Source organism: Odontesthes bonariensis, chromosome 15, assembly GCF_027942865.1.
Source record: "Odontesthes bonariensis isolate fOdoBon6 chromosome 15, fOdoBon6.hap1, whole genome shotgun sequence".
Taxonomy (NCBI): Eukaryota; Metazoa; Chordata; class Actinopteri; order Atheriniformes; family Atherinopsidae; genus Odontesthes; species Odontesthes bonariensis.
Genome location: NC_134520.1, coordinates 33,605,978 through 33,628,204, shown reverse-complemented (window position 1 = coordinate 33,628,204; position 22,227 = coordinate 33,605,978). Strand labels below are relative to the sequence as shown.

The window sequence follows — 22,227 nt, the reverse complement described above, 5'->3', positions numbered from 1 at the left end:
TGGGAAGTAAACTGTGTGTGTTAATTGAATTCATGTTACTATTAATTTATTCAGTGAAAACGGCAGCTAACAGAAGAAAAATAATAATAAAACCAACAATCAGAGGCAACACGGTCCTCAGCAGTTTAACTTTGAGAGATCCAGTTTCTTGGCTCTGTTATGGTGACATTAGTGGGTTACTTCCCTAATGTGGCTAAACTGATGACAGAAAAGCCAAACCAGACTAACTACAGCGGCTCACTGGCTGAGGGATCAATGCAGAAACACCAACTGGTGTCGAATGACTCTGTGTAGCATGGGCACAGATGGCACTGGGGACAGGGGGAACATGTCCCCCCAGATTCATAGTGACCCCCATCCCGTCCGTACTTAAAGGGATAGTTCGCCTCTTTTGACATGAAGCTGTATGACATCCCATATCAGCAACATCATTTATGAACATCTTCTTACCCCCTGCTGCGTCCTGTGAGCAGAGTTCCAGCCTCGTTTTGGTGTTGATGAAGGTAGTCCGGCTAGTTGGCTGGGGTTTAAAAAATAAAGCGTTTTGCTTCTCAGAACAATATGCGTTCAACAGAGTAATACATTTGCATCACAAAATCGTTCTCCAGGAAAAAGTCAGACCTTACAATCGCTTGGTACTATTTTCTCTCCCTTCGTATCACTGCCGCCTGCCGACAGCCGCGCCTGTTACTGTGTTTGCTGCTCGGTCTGCACAGCAGGCAGTGATACGAAGGGAGAGAAAATAGGGCCAAGCGATTGTAAGGTCTGACTTTTTCCTGGAGAACCATTTTGTGATGCAAGACTGAGCTGAGCAAGGGTAATTCTCCTTGGATATATGGCGGTGAATGAATGGGATCAGAGGCACAAAGCGTGTCGTACCCCGGTATGATAGGTGGCGCTGTACCCATTCCAACTGTTGCTAATAGAGCCACTTCCTGTTGACCTCTTCACCACCAACAACAACAACAAACTCAGGCATTGGAGAAAGATGGAGAACGCAGAGCCAGATGAAGCTACGTCCCTCTACATTTGCTCTGTGATGAGCTGCTTGTTGCACAAACTCGATGCCCAACGGAGCATTCTCCATCGCGTTGTTTGTTTCTTTCTGACGGCGACAACAACAGGAATATCGTCTCCTTTGACTTCCGGGTCACGACCCCGGGAAAACATCTGGAGCATGCGCAGAACGCAAAGTCTGATTCACCACGTGCTTCAGCGTCTACAAGCAGGTTTAGAGTGACTTTCAACCCAGTTATCTCGGGGTCTGAATCCCATCCGATCCAATTTATAGTCAGATTAAGGTGTCTACATGCACTTAATAACTCAGTCTGATTGTAATTTAGCCAATAATCCGATCCTTTCAGGGCCATGTGACCCCACTGAGTGAAGTGTTGATACTAGTGTAAATACTAACAATACCACAGCATAACCCACAAAGCTTAGTGTTGCTTCTGTGCTCTGGAGGAGTTCACTTGTTCAAACACACAGAATAAGCTTTAATTACACTGTAAGATTAACAGTAAATTCCTTCTTTTTTCGAGGAGCTTTTCCACTTTCTCTAGCGTTGCGGATGATTCTGCTCTGCTGCTACATGAGGGGGAGTTTCTGTATGCCTCCTTTTCCTGCTCTTATGCTTTCCCTGCTTGTTCTGCAGCACAATATAAACTGTTATGATGATATACATCATAAGGATGTGGGAGATTACACTTTAGCTTTCACCTTTTTTTGTCTCTATGTGTGATCTGACCGATAACCAGCAGCATCTTTTAGATAAAGCAAAGAGAATTATTACAGACGGGGTCCTCCGTGCTGGTTTTTAATTAAAAGAAAAGCACCGTGCGGGAATCTGTTGGAAACAATAAGACCCTTGAACCAACAAACAGGCTACAGTTCTCTGAGGAGAACATTATGTTTACTATGATTCCATCTTATCTTCACCCCTGTCTCAAAGCCACCTTTTCACACCGTGTGTTTTAAAATACGGTCTGTGCACCCCCCCCCCGCCCCGGGGTAAAAGGAGCAGGTGATTTTGAAAACAGCAGGAAATTAGTTACTGCTGTTTAGCACAGTCAGCAGTTGCAGCTGCAGCAGAGTTTGGGACAAACAGCCTATTAAGAGCGACTCCATCAGATCTGAACACGCAGACCTGCACAGAATCAGACTGAGTAAACATCCGTAAACCAGCATAAAGATCCCATCAGTACATACACTGCAAATACAGACTCTTAATGGCCGACTTGGTCTGTTTTAAAGGTGCTAATTTACCAAAATGTAAATTCAGAAAGAAACAAACAGACTGTATCCCACAGTTAACTCACGCAGTGGGTCTACATGATGAGATTAATTGACTTTCAACTGAGTTATCTCGGGGTCTTAATCCGATCCGATCCAATTTTTAGTCAGATTAAGGTGTCTACATGAATTTAATAACTAAATTTTATTGTAATTTTGCCCTTAATCCGATCCAATCTAATTTATAGTCAGATTAAGGTGTATACATGAACTTAATAACTCAATTTTATTGTACTTTTGCCCTTAATCCGATCCAATCTAATTTATAGTCAGATTAAGGTGTCTACATAATTTTAATAACTCAATCTTTTTGTAATTCAGCCCTTAATCCGATCTGATCCAATTTTTAGTCAGATTAAGGTGTCTACATGCACTTAATAACTCAGTCTGATTGTAATTTAGCCCTTAATCCGATCCAATCCAATTTATAGTCAGATTAAGGTGTCTACATGAATTTAATAACTCAATCTTTTTATAATTCAGCCCTTAATCCGATCCGATCCAATTGTTAGTCAGATTAAGGTGTCTACATGCACTAAATAACTCAGTCTTATTGTAATTCAGCCCTTAATCTGATCCTTTCAGTGCCATGTAACCCCACTGACTGTTTCCACAGCAACAACATCCTGGGGGGGGGGGGCTTGTTTTCAGGTGCAGTCTTGATTTGACTGTGGGGGTGTCTGCTCCGGTCGTGGATGGATTGTACCCCCCCGACACCCTTCGACATCAGGGCCGAGTTTCACGTCTCTTATGAGGCGGTTGGGTATCTCTCTGTTCAGTTTTAGTCTATTTTTCGTGACTTTTGCGTTATTTTTGTCCTGTTTCAAGTCTGCGTTTGTTCTAGATCGTTTTTTATCTCGATCAATTTTTGTCCCTATTTGTGGTGGTTTGACGAATTAAGAATGGTACAGAACCAAGATTTTTTACAAAATATAAAGCCTGTGAGCAACAGACTGTTATAAAATAAAATAAATAATCAAACAGGGGTGGTTTGTGGCGTAGTGTACAAGAGGACAACAGCATCAGACGGCCCTGTGCTGCTTGTCGTTCCCCCTCTCTCTGCCCCCTGCTTCCTGTCTCTCTGAACTTTCCTATCCATTAAAGGCACAAAAGCCCCCAAAAATTGTTTTTTTATTTTATTTTTATTTTTATTTTTTTAAATTGATAAATAAAGTATGCGTTAATGCGCAATAAAATATTTATCGGCGTTAAATAAATAACGAGTTAACTCGACCCAGCCCTAGTTATATATATATATATATATATATATATATATATATATATACATATATATATATATATATATATATATATATATATTGTATCTGCTGGAAATGAACAGTTTATAAGACTTTACAGACTTATAAGACAAATTATGAGTCTAAAGTGCAACATCCACTTTTTAATTGGGATCCAATGCTCTGACTTCACACAATTAGTTTTGATTTATGAAAGTGGGGCCCAGCATCATTTTAAGGGCAACAAAGTAAAGTGCCGCTGAAACCACGGCGGGACCACAGCGCCGTGCCGTCTCCCCTCATCGGGAGGATGCAGATTAATTGTTTGCCTGAATGAGATTTCCAGTAAAGAGGTAGTAAATCCTCACACGGGGAGGGACGAATCAAAGAATCTGGTGTCAGATCTCTCAGTTGGATCTTAATGAAACGGCGTTCCCCGTAGAGAGGAGCGGCGTCGCTTTAATATGATGTGAACCACTGAGGCGTGAAAAGGAAGGTGCTCATGAGATGCTGCGATAGCCGGGAAATCATCAGGTGCTTTGTCATGTGTTGCTGCCTGGAGGTCGCTTTGTTTGGGGTGCAGAGATCCACAGATTGTTCGCTTGGTTACTCGCCTTATTTCCCTTATTTCCCCGCAGCGCAATAAAGAAGCTGTGGCGCCGACTCATTTCACCAAGCTGTAAGATATTGTTTCATTAAGCTGAGAACAGGAACGGCTGTTGTATTCCGTTTGAGTTTCACTCCTCATCACTGAGCTCAGTGATTTTCCTCTCCAGTTTCAACTCAAAGACATATATGGAAGTTTTTCTGTGCCATCAGAGTTTGAATACGAATTTGTAATATTGAATTTTTACAGCATCAAAATCAGACTTTGAATTTGAAAAACCAACAGTGTAAAAAAAATCAACTTAAAACATTTAAGTGGAAAAAAATTAAACTTAAAAAACTTTAAAAAATTGGATAATTTTTGGGTAATTTTTTCCACTGAATTTTTAGATGTTGAATTTTTTTTCCATTTAATATTTTTTTAGAAATTGATTTTTTTTACACTGCTGGTTATTCAAAGTCTGATTTTGATGCTGTAAAAATTCAATATTAGAAATTCGTATTCAAACTCTGATGGCACAGAAAAACTTCCATAGACATACATGCTTTCTGCAGGCCGGTTCCTTTTAATTCATTCTGCAGATTCAGCTTCTCTTATTGTGTTTCTTTGTCTTCAGACCGCCTGCTGCACACTGATATCAGAGCTCTGTGTGAGCAGAACATCTGTGAGAGGCTTCGTTTTCCCACCCAGATGTGGAAGGCTGTGTTGGGATGATTTTAAGGGGGAAATGCAGCATTGGTCCTGGCTGAGAAAGGCCTCTCTGAGATCTCTTCTTCTTTGTGTTTTTAGGCTTATTCTCTTGCTCTGGAGTTCACCATCACTGCATGAGACAGTTAAAAGTATTCAGAGGCAGGGCTGGGAATGGAAAAGATTTGGGATATTTTCAGCGATGCTCATAACCAGGCGCCCGTAGAAAAGATTTAAAGATTTAAGCACCTATACAAGTCTTTAGCATCCCCCACCCAACAAGCTGCCATTATGCAGATCACACACACTGAAGCCGTCCAGCCGTTTAGGCTCCATTACAAGATCAACAGGGAGGAATTTGTGGCTTTATTGTTTGATGGGATCGATGGGGATGTTTAATAGCCAGCACAATGTTAAACTATTGATCCGGAGCTAATTCGATCTCCGGCAGACAAATAGAGACGGACGCAGGCTGTCCTCACGCTCAGTCCTCAGTGATGAAGCTTCCAGCATCTCAGAGGAAGAAAAAAATGTTTTTCCATCGTATCCTGTAACAGTTGCTTTGATAAAACATGGAATATTATTTCCCCACAACCTAAACTCGGTTCCGAACTTCAGTTTTCACCGGCGGGATTCCAAACTTGTTTGATTAACTACTGTCAAAGAAGAGGAAAATAAGTTAAATACTCACATTTAAGAAGCAAAAGCCCATCGAGTCTCCTTCAAAACTCAGTTTCAACGGGAAATGAACCTTTATTTTAAGTTTCAAGATGTTTTCAAGGAGCTTAAATGTGAAGACTTTGGACTGGGAGCAGATCAGAGCTGCAGGAAACAGACATTAATGAAATTAAATTAAACCGATTTCACAAGCTTGTTGTGCAGCTCGGTTCAGTGCTTTGTTTTAGCCGGGGGTGGAAAAGTTCCTGCAGCTCAGTTCTTTGGCCCTGATTGATTTAAAATCTTGTCAAACTTACTTTTTTTTTCACTATAAAAAAAAAAAAACTGTAAAAAAAGCGGTACCAAAAAGGTACAAAAAGATACCACATGTAGCTTACAGAATGCCATGTCAATGTATATTAGAAGTTATTTAAGTTATTTAAGTTAGCATATAGCTCATAACAATAAGGAAAAAATCCACAGTCAGGACTTCTTGTTGTGTTGCAAACACAAACCAGAGCAGGTTGCCTTTGGGTGAAATTAGCTGCATGACATGATGCCTCAATTCTAATTCTAGTTCAGCAAAACTAAAAATCAAACACAGTTGTGGCTAATAGCAACATGTTAGCAAGAGGCTAACAGATAGCCTATAGCCTACGTCACTCTTTTGCCCTTTTCTCCTCTTCTTCTTCTTCTTCTCTGTCTAAACTGGGCACCTGATGGCTTCTTTGGTCTTTCACCATGATGATGATCCATGATGACTCCACATTATTATCTTTGCTTTCCCCATTAACGCCGTCCGTTCACCCGTCAATCAACCGGGGTCACGTGACGTAAACACATTCACGGAGATAACTGCACAGATATTTTATTTTTTTTCCATTTTTCAAATAACCCAGTTAATTACATGAAGGTATATGGGTCTATGATCATTTTAGGAATGAAATACAGTTTATTTGGATTGGAAGCAGTTTGTGTTGTGGCCTGGGATCAGTCTACCCACCCTCACATAGAGTGCGCCCTGGGCGGTCGCCCACATTGCCCAAAGCATAAACCGGCCCTGGTTGCTGCCTTGGCTGCAGTGTCTGAGACGGCAGACAGAAGCAGAGCGGCGTGCTGAACACTGGAAAGAGTTTGGGCTCGGGGCTACAGCTGAGAAGTGCTAAAGTCTTGACTTATTGAGCAGGATCGGTCGATATCTGACTCCCTGCTGGACATCCAAAGAAACACATCTGCTGCACAATTACAGTTACTGCTTTGCTTTCTGTGGAAATTGATCTGCAGTGTGTCTGCTTCTCCGCCTGCTCGCTGTGGTAAATGTATGTTGTTGTCACGTCTGTTTCCATCACGCTGATGCCTAACTCTGTGTCTCACTCCCTCTGCCTCTTGCTAATGGACCTCGTAGATCTCCTGATTGGGATCGTAAGTTGAATACTTTGTGTGTGCAAAGAGAAGTAAATCTGGTTTATCTGGGGAAGGCTGCGTAGCTGTCCGATATTCACATGCTTTCCCAGAGCGCAGCCTTCTCCGATGTGTCCCCTTAAGCAGCGTTTCTGTGATGTAGGAGGTAAAACCATCTGAAATCTCACGCCTCTCTGTCTCATTAAATGCCTTCCGAGAAATATGTCTCTCCAAGAGGTAAGAAATTCTATCTTAAGTGGGTTGAACCAGAGCTTCTTCTTTTCCTTTTTGCTGTTTCCAGTCCTGCATTTTCAACCCTTTAAGCTGCATCTCCGCTGCTGCTGCCGCCCATTTCTGTGCATGTGTCCCTGCAGTTCCCTTAAGTTTGGCTTTGCACATCATTCTGTGATCATTCCAGACAGCGCTACCATGGAGCTTTCCCACCTAAAGCCCCCGTGTCGTGTTGAGTCGTGCCGTGATGATGCAACATCAGTCTGTTTTCAGCAAAGCTGCAGACCCTAACCGGCCTTTTTGGAGGAAGTTCTGAGTTTAGTAAACTCTGGATGCAACTTTGTGCATCCTCCCATGTCCGCCTCCTTATGTGTGGAAGGTCTGCAGCTTTGTAGCATGCAACACTGTTTGTTTTTTAAGCCTTACCCGGTACTCATCTCTGTTTTTGTCTGTTTTTCTTGTGCACAGTTGATCAAAGCATGTTTGAGAACTCCGTTGCCCAGCAGCAGAGCTCTCAGAGCTCCAGAGCAGGTCAGCTCTCCGCTCGGCGCTCCACAGCATCCTCCGTTTCCAACATGGCGCCCGGCGGCGTCGACTCTCCGTCCTCTGGAGGACAGCAGAGGCTGAAAAACGCCTTCAACCTGGGGAAGGCGGTCGGGGCAAAGGTTGGTTTCTCCCAAAAAGACTCATCCATGCATTCATCTCCAGCAGACTCCATCACTGTAACGCTCTTTTAACCCATTTAGGCCGGGAAAGCGTTGCCACATTTCTACCTTTAAAGCCGGGGGCGCTGTTGCGTTATTCTACCTTTTAGACCGGGAAAGCATACCCGTCTTTTCCTGTATAAGGTTGTTTTGCACCAATTATTGACCTCTGCGCCAATTAAATGCATTATAATAGACACGTGAGAGTGTCGTCATGTTCCTCGTGTCATTGTTTTGAAGTTAAGTTACATCGAAACAAGCATGGAGGACTTTCTATCTGCTACAGAGGCTGAGAAATCAATCATTTAGTAGGCGTTGACACAATTGCTGAATTCCCAGAAAAACTTCAGGTTTTAGGGGGTCTTTCTGAAATCGCCCACAGGTTTTACAGGCATTCTTTTCCAGGCGTTTTAGGCCTAAATGGGTTAATGGACTTCCCAAAAAGAGCATTAAACATCTGCAGCTCATCCAGAACGCTGCTGCTGGAGTTTTAACCCGGACTAAGAGATCTGAACACATCACAGCAGCTTTAAAATCTTTACTCTGGCTTCCAGTCAGTCACAGAATAGATTTTAAAAGCCTGCTGATAGATAGATAAATACTTTATTCATCCCAATTTGGGAAATTATTGTGTTGCAACAGCGTACAGTATAAGATATATGTAAACAATTAAAGGAAAAACAAGCAAATGGAATAGAATAAACATCAGAGAAATAAACATTAGCTATAAACAAATCTACAGTATGAAGAGTAGGGTAAATAATAATAATAGTAATAATAATAAACATCAGTAAACTAAATAAAAACAGATTTGTACATTTAACACTAAAGGTAAAAATAAATTTAACTGAGTAGACTGAACCAATAAGAAATATAGGGTATATTGTACTATGATGATATTTGTGCAAAATGAGCAGTTGTGCAAATAGTCATTGTTATTGTTTTTAGGAGAGACTTTAAGCCTATTGAGCTTAAAGTTCTCCTGCTGATGGTTTACAAATCCCAGAACGGTTTAGGCCCAAAATGCATCTGTGATCTATTCAGAGAATATGAAGCCAGCAGAGCTCTGAGATCCAAGGACTCAGGTCAGCTGGTCCAGTCCAGAGTCCAGACTAAACATGGAGAAGCAGCATTTAGCTGTTATGCTGCCAACAAGTGGAACAAACTGCCAGTGGAGATTAAACTTTCACCAAATGGAGACATTTTTAAATCCAGGTTAAAAACATTTCTGTTCTCATGTGTCTATGCATGAAATCTGCACGCTATCTTTGAACTTATCTGGACTGTTGCTTGTTTTTAATAATTTAAATGATTATATTTGTTTCTCTTTATATTCTTTTATGTATTTTTAATGCTTCTTACACTCCCTGCTGCAATGCTTTTATTTTATGTGAAGCACTTTGAACTGTTTTGTACATGAAATGTGCTACAAATAAATTTGATTTGATTTGATTTGATTGTTCTGCGCCCCCAGGTCAACGATTTACTGAGAAGAAAAGAGTCCAGCCACCTCGGGGACATCGGGGTCACCGAGGTCAACAAGAACGTGGGCGCCGTGTGGAGCTGCATGGACCAGCTCGGCCAGACGACTGCCAACAGGTGCGCACACACACACGTTTAAAGCAGTGATCTGTATGAGTCGCTCTCACAGAAAAATAAGAAAACTTGAAAAGAAGGTGTCTGTCTCTGTGGATGCGGCTCCCCCTCAGACAGGCTGAATAATTCACCGTTTTTTCCCCGCGCTCTTGAATTAGTAATCGTCCCTCAGAGGTCCGCGGGAGATGCCTGAAACGGAATGAGACTCATATCCAGGCTGACGTTTCCTCGTCGTGTTTGTCGCACTGAGACGTCGGAGGTTGTTTTCTGAGAGGCTGTGTTCAGACGTCTGTAAAGCAAGAGTCATTTTTCAGCAACTCGGATCAGGTTTGCGTCCCAGCGCTGAACCAAGAGGAGACGATGATGATGATCTTCCAGAGCCCGTAAACAAGCACCGACTGAATCCTGAAACATGAAAGGTTTAAGAGCCAAGAAGACTGCTGCTCTGAAAGGAAAGTGCACAGTCTCTGCGTGATGTTCTGTACGGTATGAACGGAGGGAGCGGGAAAGGATAACCTGCCTCCAAACACTTTCAGGGTGCAGAATGACTCGCTACTGAAAAAAATAATGCCGTTAGTAACGCTGTTATCCTCCATATATTTCCAACACTGCCAGTGACCGCTGGGAGAGGCTCCAGCCCCGACCCGACGGACGGATAAGGCGGGTGTATAGAAAATGGATGGATGGATGGCTGGAGAATCCATCCAAATAAATAATGACCAGACGTAAAAGTACTCAAAGCGCCTCGACACGCGCCTCTTCCATCACTCAACATGTTTATGTTCGAAGGCAGAAGGAGGTTCGCTGCTGGATTTGGTCCGTTTATCAGCAGAAGGAAAACTTTAAACTCGCTGTGATTTAGTTGGACGGAGCAAGGATTCATACATCTGTGTGACGGTGGCTTTCAGCCAGTCGGACGGGTTTAGGACCGATTACTTCCAGTAGAATCAGGCGTCGAACCGGCAGCAATCAGCCCAGATGGCTATCTATCATAAATGCAGTGAAGCAGGAGCCATGTATGTGATGCAGTGCAGCAAACAGCTGAACGTCTCCCTCACAGTCTCATTTAGATCAGCTCCATCTCCACAGACTTCACAACAAATGTCAAACTGTTCAACAAGGACCGGAAGGCTGTTGTGAGGAAGGCTTCAGCCTGTGTGATAAGAAGGGTTTTCATTCGTCTGCTACATGGGAGCTTCATGCACGCTACGAAAAGAACTCACCAAACGCTGACTGCGAATTTAAGAAGGAAAACTTTCGATTAGCAAGTGTAGGAGCTGTTTGTTATTTTGTAATATTTGGCTCACTTATTATTTAGTTATCTTTTGGGGGTTTAGTTTGGGGAATACACCTTTTTTTGGTTGTTTATGACATTTAGTATTGTTTGAGTTAATTTGGGTATTTAATTATGCTTTTATTTTGAAAGCCCGGGTTAGCTGGGGCGCACTGGGAGAGTTTACTTAGATGGGCAGGTGAGCAGGCACCTGGGAGGGCTAATGGTTTTTTACCAGGGCAAGAGAGGCAAAGGCAAAGCAATAAACACCAATAAACCTAAGGAAACAATGGACTCAATTTACCTGCGTAAATTCACTCCCAAGGTGTCTCAGTGGCCGTTTGATTTCATTTAGTTTATTATGGTTTTGACATTTTTTTTTTAGTTTGTATTATTGAAACAAGAGGACGAATAGCCACTACAGCAAGTAAAAGGTGTGGATTTGCTCCCATGTTTCAGTTTTTTTTACTGAGTATTCAGGATATTCAGGGGGCTGTGCCTCAGCCTGAGGACAGCTGCTGTGCAGCAGATGTGTGACGGCTCACCTGTGAGTGAAAAGAGGGAAAACAGATCCCTTTAACAATGGATAAAGTTGTGACTGCAGTCCAATGTGTGCTCAGGGGGCTTCAGTGGGTTTATTGTTGCAGTTAAAAGCCTGTTTTGTTGGTGCTGTCATTGTTATCATGGTGGAAAATCCTGTTTGCTTTACAGCATACTGGATCTCCCCCCAACAAACTGCATCTCAGGCTGATTGTTGTGCTCCATGAATTAAGAGGGGTGAAACCTGCGGGTTTTTATTTTAAACGTTGCATTCAATCCAACCCTAAAGCGTCTGTGCATCCCGTGTTGACATGTTCACAGGAGGGAAACTTTATTTATCCTAAAGGAGCTTTTTCAGGCTGATTCCTGGCGGTGAGACGACTGTTTTAGCTCCAAACTGAGGCATTTACTCCATTTCTAAAGCCAGGTGTCTATGGCTGTGTTCAAAACCGCATACTGCATACTGCATACTACATACTACATACTGCATACTACATACTACATACTGCATACTACATACTACATACTGCATACTACATACTGCATAGTGCATACTACATACTGCATACTACATACTACATACTGCATACTACATACTACATACTGCATACTACATACTGCATAGTGCATACTACATACTGCATACTGCATACTACATACTACATACTACATACTGCATACTACATACTACATACTGCATACTGCATACTACATACTGCATACTACATACTGCATACTGCATACTACATACTGCATACTACATACTGCAGACTGCATACTACATACTGCATACTGCATACTACATACTACATACTGCATACTGCATACTACATACTGCATACTACATACTGCATACTACATACTGCATAGTACATACTGCATACTACATACTACATAGTGCATACTGCATACTGCATACTACATACTACATACTACGTACTACATAGGCTGTGTTCGAAACCGCATACTACTCCCACTACTCCTACTACTCATACTAACTTTTTTTAAGTTTCCAGATGCATACTAGATTCTCTGAAATGTTGGGTATGCATCATGAGGTTACTACTCATACTCAAACTACCCAAAGTGCAACGTGACGTCGTCGATTATCATTTCCTGTCCAAACGGCAGTTTCAAGCTAGCTACAACGAGGGTAGGTTCACTTCCTGTTTTCAAAACAAAAGCACCAATTGTATCGCACAAAAACCTGATAAAAGAAGTCAATTTGGAAGTAGGGCTGGGCAACGATTAAAATATTTAATCTAATTAATCGCATGATTTCCCTGATTAATCACAATTAATCGCATTTGTACACAAAATCCAAAAAAGTCCTGGTATTTTGTCAGAAACCCTGATAAAATACCGGCTATTTACAATTTTGTTCCCACAAACTCGCCGCTACTAAAGCTAGGCTGTAGTGAGCAACACACTTCCGGTTATTTTCACAAAATAAAATACCCGTTGCCTTTTATTATAGGGAAAGCCATTACCATACAATTGGTGCTTTTGTTTTGAAAACAGGAAGTGAACGTACCCTCGTTGTAGCTAGCTTGAAACTGCCGTTTTGACAGGAAATGACGATCGGCGACGTCACGTTACGTTGCATCTTGGGTAGTTTGAGTATGAGTAGTAACCTCATGATGCATACCCAACATTTCGGAGAATCTAGTATGCATCCGGGAAAAGGTCAGTATGAATAGTAGGAGTAGTAGGAGAAGTATGCGGTTTGGAACACAGCCTCCGTGAGGGACCACCAACATGCAGGATGAGTCTCTTTTCTTTTCGATGCTTTTTTCCCTGCTCATCCACTCAGCTGATCACTGTCCTCCCTCTCCTCTCTTCCAGTCACATCTCCTCTTTCGACTCGTTCCCTCGGCTGGACCCGCCGCCGCCGTCGGGGAAGAAGCGCCTCCCTCGTGCGCTGAAGACGACCCAAGACATGATGATCTCCTCTGACCCGGTGGTCTCCTCTCCAGACGCCGCGGACGCTCCCTCCGTCCCCGAGGAGACGAAGAGCGACGGCGGGGAGCAGCGGCAGGTAACGGAGGAGGAAGAGAAGTCGGCAGATGTCACGTCTGGACCAGCGGAGGACAACGTTGCAGCTGACTCTGAGACGGACGGAGTCCCGGGAGGAGACGAGGAAGCGAGAGAAGGGAGCAGGGAAGGAGGTGAGGAGGAGCACCAGCTCCAGCTCTCTGTGCCAGACCTCATCCACAAAGATCCTCCTCTGGAGCCCAGAGCCAAACCCTGCGACGTCTGGCAGAAGGCGTCCGGGCCAGACGCCCGGCTGTCCTCCACCCCCCGCTCGGGTAAAACTCCCTGCCGCATCAGCCTGGGCGAAGACGTCCTCCTGGGGAACGGCGCCCCCTACAGCAGAGGCACCGCGGCGAGCGGCGAGGACTCGGAGCCTCATCCGGACCTGCTGTCCTTTGAGTAACGCTCACATCTGGGTTTAACACCAGCTGACGTCCAGCCAATGAACACCTGTGGAGGAGAGGCGCAGATCAAACACTCACTGCCTTTTTTTAAGCGTATAACCCACCCCGCCGCGGGCCGTATTTTATGAAAAGGGAACAACGTTCTTCCAGGAAACGGAGCCGGAGTCTGTTTACCTTTGAATTATTTCCGTCGGCTTTTTAGACGTGAACGCGGTCAGTCGGACCCTCCGGCGACCTTTTTAGCGACTGAAAACAAAGAAGACTGGCGTTAGAAGAGGAATAAGCCTGTTTTACTGCTTTCAAGGTTTTAACAGAAAATGTAAACAACAAAAAAAAGAGATTTATTCACTGTATTTCTTAAGCTTTTGCTCTTAAAGGTGTCACGTCTGCGATACGAATGAATGTAATTACTCTGGTGAAATATCCCTTTAATGGGATGAATATTTTATCTCGTGTTTTAAATCCATTCAGACGGATGTTTCCTGACACGCTGGCCATAAATCACACAGAGCTGCTGCGATGAAGCCGAGCAGAAGCCGCTGGAGAGCAATACGGTTTTACATTTAGTGCGTTTTAAGCTAGGTGCTGAGGGCTTTCAGGCTCAGGAAAAAGAAGGAAGTGAAAGTCTAAAGGGACGAGAAGGTGTTGAAGAGGGAAAAAAAAGTTCAGGGGAAGCTGGAAATGTCAAGCAGCGGAAGGTTGAAGCTTTATCTGGATCCATAAAAAAGTCTCTTTGTTCAGGCAGCCACGCTGCAACCTTACATGGCTTTAACTGCAACCTTTCCTTCCAGAGTGGATCCGCTGCCACTTGGGCAGAGTGGCTGGGCAGCATTTGGAGGCTGAAAGCTGAAGATGGACGAGGTAACGAGCTGTCAACAGAACGAGATGAAAGAGGCGAGTTTTATTTGAGCAGATCTGAACGTGACAGACCAAAGACAGAAATTAGCGGCTCGTAATTTTATCTCCTTTCACTTCATCTTTGTCTGCTAATAAAAAGATGAAAACCAAAGTCAAAGCTTTTTTCTAAGGTTTTATCAGCAGTTAATGTCTTTAGTTTGAAATCTTCTCACCTGAGAGAGACCGACTCAGGTTTGTTTCACCGGTTTAAAGGCAGGAAGCATCTGCCTGTCAGAGCAGGTCGATCAGGATGCGGTTGCTATGGTGATTTTACTGCACGCCGGCTCCGTTGATCTGTGCGTCTGGATTTTTTTTTAGTTCTTATGTTAGCATGTTGAGAATTCAAACCTTCCAAGAAGCAACCAAAAAGCTCCCAGAAGGCACTGCTGTGGGTGCAGTCGGGTCATAATCAGCAGAACGAGAGGAACAAAGAGCCGGAGAGAAAAAAGGAAGGCTGTGTTCGAAACCGCATACTTCCATACTGCATACTCATCGATCAGACAGTATGCAGAGCGTATACCCACAATGCATTTCGCTACTGCCGAGCCGAAATCAGCCGGCCTGAAGCTGATTTCCCTTAAGCTCTAAACTCTGTAAACTTTAGCAACATTTGAAACATTTTCAGGAGAGAAAGTAGTCGTTTTGATCCCCAACGTGTTGAAAACCTGACAAAATACCGGCTATTTACAATTTTATTCCCACGAATTCGGCGCTACTAAAGCTAGCCGCAGTGAGCAACGCACTTCCGGTTATTTTCACAAAATAAAATACCCGTTGCCTTTTATCATAGGGAAAGCCATTACCATACAATTGGTGCTTTTGTTTTGAAAACAGGAAGTGAACCTACCCTCGTTGTAGCTAGCTTGAAACTGCCGTTTTGACAGGAAATGACGATCGGCGACGTCACGTTACGTTGCATCTTGGGTAGTTTGAGTATGAGTAGTAACCTCATGATGCATACCCAACATTTCGGAGAATCTAGTATGCATCCGGGAACTTCTCGCTTACTCAAACTCGCATACTAACGCAAAAAGTTAGTAGGAGTAGTGGGAGAAGTATGCGGTTTGGAACACAGCCGAAGCTTTGTCTCTACGTATGTCTGACTGACCACAGTCCACCACCGCACCACGAGCTGAAAACACATGGAGCTGCAGATGTTTTAAAAGTGACATCACTTACTTTTTATATAACGCACACTTTGAAAAAAATGTGTCGGACTGACCTTTAAGGACAAGAAGCAAGGCAGTTTTCTAACTAGTGTCCTGGTGTTTTAGACGTGTGGACATCGTTTCCTGCTGGATTCGCTCCAGGGAACTCTGAGCGATGAGGCCAGAAAGCTTGAAACATAAACACCGCGTCCATGCTGGAAACGACTTTGGACGTAACGGGTCTGAAATTGGTCCGGAAAATAAGAAATCAGCCTCAAACTCAGCGCTCAGCAGCTTCCATGATTGTTTTTATTCTCGCCATGAATAACCAAAGTGACCAAACCTGCTCTAACAAAACTTTTAACGCATTAATCATCTGTAGAAAAGCTCAGATAAGCAGAAATGTGTCTTTTCCTTTCTTTTTAGCTTAATCATCCTCGATAAAAATGATATTTACTGACTCTGAAAACCACTAAAGTTAATTTTTGTTGCATTTGTTGATGAAGGCACAGCTGTGTACATTTTTTTTTTTAAATCTTTTTTTTTTTTGCCGAGTATGCAAAATGTTTCCGGCTGTAAGAAATGAAGGAGAGTGATTTATTTTGATATTCAGTCACAGAATTTAGGTGTGTGTTATTTAGCTGCTTCAGAATCGGATACAAGTAAAAAGAAAAAGATTTTACGTGCTGTTTTTATGTTGATGAATCTTTGTCTTTGTGAAGCCGGTCGACATAAATTCAGCAGTTATGAATGAAGGAAGCTGCACATTTTTATTAATCATAGACAAATCAAGTCAATTCTATCTCACGAATCAATGATTTTGCCTTTTATTTTACTGCTATACCTTTTTTTTTTAAAGTGAGGAAGTAATCATTTCCTGCAGTAACTGTCATCTTATAAAGAATAGACTTAAACACTGGTCTGTCTCGTGTGACTTTGTCATTTTCTCTGTTTAAAAAGCTTCCAAGTAGGGCTGGGCGAGTTAACTCCTTAATTATTTAACGCCGACGAATATTTTATCGCGCATTAACGCAGGTTTTATTATTTGTTTTATTGTTGTAAAAGTCTGTCGCTCACAGGCTTTTATTTTGTAAAAGTCTGTTGCTCACAGGCTTTTATTTTGTAAAAGTCTGCTGCTCACAGGCTTTTATTTTGTAAAAGTCTGTTGCTGTCTGCTGCGGAACCGGAAAAGAAAGTAATCTTTGGATCCACCAAACATGGAGAAGGGTACGGAACTTTTACTCGGCCATTTCCATGTTAAAGTTCTTCCAGACGGCGGAGTCGACAGAACCAAAGTCATCTGTAAACACTGCCAAGTTGAATTGTCTTCTCAGCGTAGTAGTTCCAGTCTAAAATATCACTTAAAGGCAAAACACACAACTGATAGCAGCAAGTCATTCAAGGAAACAGACAGTGGAGCGAGGCTTCTACATAAAAACTACAGAAAGATGCTGATGTTAAAAGTGTGTTTGCACAACAAATGTTATGGCACTTTCATTCATATGGCAGCACATTTAAAATAAAGCTAAATGCTAAAAGCTATACGCTACTTCTGGATTCGGGAGCGGAAGCTGTTCTGATGTCTGATTGATCCGTTTGTCCTAATTCATGGAAATGAATCCTCGTGTTTGTGGCTCTGCTGAGAGGAGCTGAAGCCCGTCAGCAGAGGGGAAGAGATGAAGGAGGACTGCAGGATGAGGCAGGTTATTTACCCAACTTCCACATCAGGGCTGCAGACGGCCAGTCAGCCATGACACACTGGCCTCGTCACTGTTTAATAATTCAAACGTGAGGCATCTATTGATTCCCGACAAAGAGCTCCGCGCATAATGAGTATCAAGTGTTTAATAGCTGGTGTTTATATTGGCTTGTTTCAGGGTTTAAAATTAGTTTTGTGTCTAATTTGTGAAAAGAAAAGCTCCCTCGCACCACAGCATTAAAGGGGAAGTTCTGATTGCGAGCCGAAATAGTATCGTGCCAAAATAGTTTTATTTTTTACCAATTTTCTCAAAGTAAACTAATTACGATATGATATACGATCATATCTGAGGAGTAGATGTGGACCTGGATGTGATTTCAGAGGCTGACCCTACAATTTGAGCACAGCCTCGTGACTCGGAGAGAGCGGAGAGAGCGGAGCCGTGAGAACAGAACTCTGGAACAGCAATCAGAAAAAGTCTCCTCGCTGACACGCAGCACTTTGATTCAGCAGAGGAGGAGGTGGATGTCTCTCTGATGACAGAATGGTGACAGCAGTGTCATGATCACAGCCGCTTCCTCCTTTGAAAAGACATCCTCGAGCCGTCTGTGACTTTTGAGCTGCTGCACACGAAGGAAAAGAGAGCGAAGTTAAAGATGGCCTTCTTACCTTGTGCCTATAAAGACGACCTTTCTCAGCATCAAATCAAATCAAATTTATTTGTAGCACATTTCATGTACAAAACAGTTCAAAGTGCTTTGCATGAAATAAAAGCATTGCAGCAGGGAGTGGAAGAAGCATTAAAAATACATAAAAGAATATAAAGAGAAACAAATAAAATAATTTAAGTGAATTTAAAAACAAGCAACAGTCCAGATAAGTTCAAAGATATCGTGCAGATTTCATGCATAGACACATGAGAACAGAAATGTTTTTAACCTGGATTTAAAAATGTCTCCATTTGGTGAAAGTTTAATCTCCACTGGCAGTTTGTTCCACTTGTTTGCAGCATAACAGCTAAATGCTGCTTCTCCATGTTTAGTCTGGACTCTTAAAGATTTAAAGATTTTAAAGCTGCTGTGATGTGTTCAGATCTCTTAGTCCGGGTTAAAACTCCAGCAGCAGCGTTCTGGATGAGCTGCAGACGTTTGATGCTCTTTTTGGGAAGTCCAGTTAAAAGAGCGTTACAGTGATGGAGTCTACTGGAGATGAATGCATGGATGAGTTTCTCCTGGTCTGTTTGGGAGAGGAAACCTTTAATTCTGTTGATGTTTCTGAGGTGGTAAAAAGCTGCCTTGGTGACAGCTTTGATGTGGCTGCTGAAAGTCAGATCTGAGTCTATCAACACTCCGAGGTTACAGACTTGGTCAGTGATTGTAAGGTCCCGAGTCTCAAGATATTTACCAACGCTGACCCTCTTCTCTTTGCTCCCAAACAGAATGATCTCAGTTTTGTCTTCATTTAAAATGTAGAAAATTCTCTCTCATCCAGGTGTTTACTTCCTCCAGACACATAAAGTTGTGTATCGTCTGCATAAACTGTGATAATTGATGTTAAAGTTCTGCGATATCTGACCCAAAGGGAGCATATACAAGTTAAACAGAAGAGGTCCAAGAATCGACCCCTGGGGGACTCCACAAGTCATGGCCACTCGCTCAGATTCAGTACGTAGCTCAGGCTTTGCTCCACAGGCTCAGTACAGCTTTACTGTGTCGTCTCTGAGCTCCTGTGCATCAGTTGGATCCACAAACATGAAAGCTGTTCATGCATTCGCTGCAGCCTTAATTACATTCAGCTGCATGTGAAAATGATTCGAATCAGCCATGACGAGATGTTCAACCTGCCAGTTTTTCTTCTACACGCTGTGAAACGTCTGATTGAGCCTGTAGAGCAAAGCCTGACCTCACGTCCTTTAACGTACTTTGTGCATTTCATCACATACACCACTCCAACTCATCGATCTGCAAACCCAAAACGCTTCATGTTTCATTGTGTTTCAACCATGAAAAGTCATCAAGCAACCTGCACAAATGCATGAAATGCATCCAGTTTATGGTGACCTGGGCCTCTAACCGATGAGACAACACATTTTTCTGGAGTGTCCTCAACTAGAATAAGATATACGCACACAAAGACCCATAAATGATTTATCATCTGTCTTTCTCATGCGGCCAGCACTCTCGACCCTCAGGAGAAACCGCGCGTCTGCCGACACATTAGTCACTGCCAACTGGCAGGATGGAGTTATTATCGGGTGTATTGATCTGCACGGGGAAGGATTACAGCCCTGAGTGTGTGTGTGTGTGTGTGTGTGTGTGTGTGTGTGTGAGAAAGACACAACTCTGTAACTCTGTTGACCCAATCAAGCGCCACAAATCCTCAAAGCAGCTTCAACCACAAAGAAAAGCTAAATCTAATTATCTGCTTCTGCCCGTTGACAAAAATAACGACACGGCACCAGAGATCTGTGGGGCCTTCCTTGTGGACAGATTAGTGATAAATGGATAAGCAGCTGGAAAAAAAATAGAGAAATCCCTTCCAGCACGTTCGAAAAGTCCAACCCAGCATCGGGTTTATTAAGGTAATAGCAGAGGTGGGTAGTAACGAGTTACATTTACTTAAGTTTTTGAAACAAATATACTTCTAGGAGTAGTTTTAAATCTCTGTACTTTTTACTTTTACTTGAGTATGTGTCTTCTGTGTCAACCAAAACAAACGCACATTTCAGCAGAAACTCAACATCTAACTTGAGGAAACATGTAGCGCTAAGTTTCCTAAACTCGTTTCCCCCCCATGGATAGGTGAATGTTTGTTTTTTAGGTTACATATGGGTTACATATGTTTTAAACATTTCCTAAGTCTCTTTTATTGTTTATTGAAGTTCTTGAATTTACCTGGATTATTTTAATTTAAGCTATTTTGTAATTAATTAATTCATTTTAATTTATTTTATCAATTGGATGAACTCTAATTTGCCTAAAGATGATTATTTAGTATTTTTGTCTGTCTGATTGAATGCTTGTGTTAACAAATAAATCAGACGTTACTCAACAACTCAGTACTTGAGTAGTTTTTTCACCGAGCACTTTTTTACTCTTACTCAAGTAATTATTTGGATGACTACGTTTTACTTTTACTTGAGTCATATTATTCTAAAGTAACGGTACTTTTACTTGAGTACAGTTTTTGGCTGCTCTACCCACCTCTGGGTCATAGTTCATGTGTTTTTAAAGTCAATAGAGACCGCATAGACTCCTCATATTTGGACCGAAGTTACTGAAAGCTTTGTGCAAATGTTTCCAATCCCAGCTAACTTTGTCATTAGGTTTAACCTCTGGCTGATTGCGGGACAGGCCTGCTGGGTACACGCCCAGGGAGAGTGTCAGGGAGCCCCTGGTCTTATCATAAATACCTCAAAGTTTTTCACTAAATACGTGTAAGATGACAAGAAAGAGGCGAATGGGACAGTGATAAATAACCCCTGAGTACACGGCACCTTTTGCATCTTTTTTATGCCTCGGCTAAGTTCCACAGAGCTCCAAATTACAGCAAATGTCATCTCAAGGCACTTGAATAATACAGTCCAATTCATTGTAATCATAATCCAATCAAATCCAATTGATTAGATTAAAAAAAAAATCCAATTCATTCATATAGAGCCAATTCAAAAACAATTTCCTCGCTAAGGAAACCAACAGATTGCACTGAGACTCCAATCTCCCGTCCTGAGCGTGCCTGAGGCGACTGTGGAGAGGAACAACGGGAAGAAACCTCCATCAGAACCAGAACCAGGAAGGGTGGCCATCCGCCTGCACCAGCTGGGGGCTGAGAGGACAGAAAAGAGGGGGAAAAACCACTGTAACACCATTCAAAGGATACCTGTTGGAACAGGGAAACACCAGTTAATGACCACAATAATGTCACATGTACATGGAGAGGTGCATCATGGGAGCTCCTCCAGCAGTCTGGGCCTACAGCAGCCTAACTATGGGATGTTTCAGGGTCACCTGAGCCATCCCTAACTATAAGCTTTATCAGAAAGGAAAGTTTTAAGCCTGGTCTTAAAGGTAGAGAGGGGCCTGATAACTGAAGGCTCTGCCTCCCAAACAGGAGTCCAGTTGCCTCTCTGACCATAAAGAGGTGGAAAATGATCCAACCGAGAGAAACGATGACAAAAATGTGGCGGAAAACAAACCAAAGAAAGATGTAAAATCACCACAAAGCCACCACACTTTGCCATAACATCTGTCAGAGAGACAGTTTGGAAGCTCCAGCTGGAGAATTTGTGGTGGGATGAACGCCTTTGGCTCATCGATTCATTATCCGGCCGAGCTCCTGCAGACTGTCAGCGGACACCATGTCTTGTTGTTCTGAAAATAATCAACTCTGACACGGCAGCGAGGCCACGATCAATCTTTTTTTAGCTCCAGTTGTTTCTCCAATGTGTCTGTGTTCCGTTTAAGAGAAGAAGAAGAAGGAGAAATTCATGATTTAATTTGCTCAGATGGAGGTGACGTGTGGTTTCCTTTGATCCTCCTCTCCATCTCCCCTCGGGGCTGATGACATCTCTGACAGTAATCGCTGCCGTCTCTTACTGTCTCTCTTGCTCCTGTCCGACTCTTTTTTTCTTTCACTCTTGACTGACAAAGGAACAGAGAATATGAGGGTTTTTTGTCCTGTAACATTTGCTTCACTTCCTCCGTTCATTCATCCGTCCAGTCGTCTGTCGTCATGGTGCCACTGCAGCCTTTCAAAGGCCAGACAGGGGCCTCCTTTATGGGAGCAGGTTGTCAGAGAATGCCCTCTGAAACAGAGCTCC

General features: G+C 42.8%; 1 protein-coding gene across 2 annotated transcripts in view; it reads left to right on the top strand.

Annotated features, from left to right (window-relative positions):
- LOC142400811 (carboxyl-terminal PDZ ligand of neuronal nitric oxide synthase protein-like) overlaps positions 1 to 16,623 on the top strand; it is a 236,963-nt gene extending 220,340 nt beyond the window's left edge. For both annotated transcript variants that reach the window (XM_075486033.1, XM_075486034.1), the window contains exons 11-13: positions 7,582 to 7,778; positions 9,292 to 9,416; positions 13,072 to 16,623. In XM_075486033.1, coding sequence (XP_075342148.1) covers positions 7,582 to 7,778; positions 9,292 to 9,416; positions 13,072 to 13,663 — 914 coding nt within the window. In that variant the 3' untranslated portion in view covers positions 13,664 to 16,623. The remainder of the gene's footprint in view (positions 1 to 7,581; positions 7,779 to 9,291; positions 9,417 to 13,071) is intronic.
- Positions 16,624 to 22,227: the final 5,604 nt, after the last annotated feature.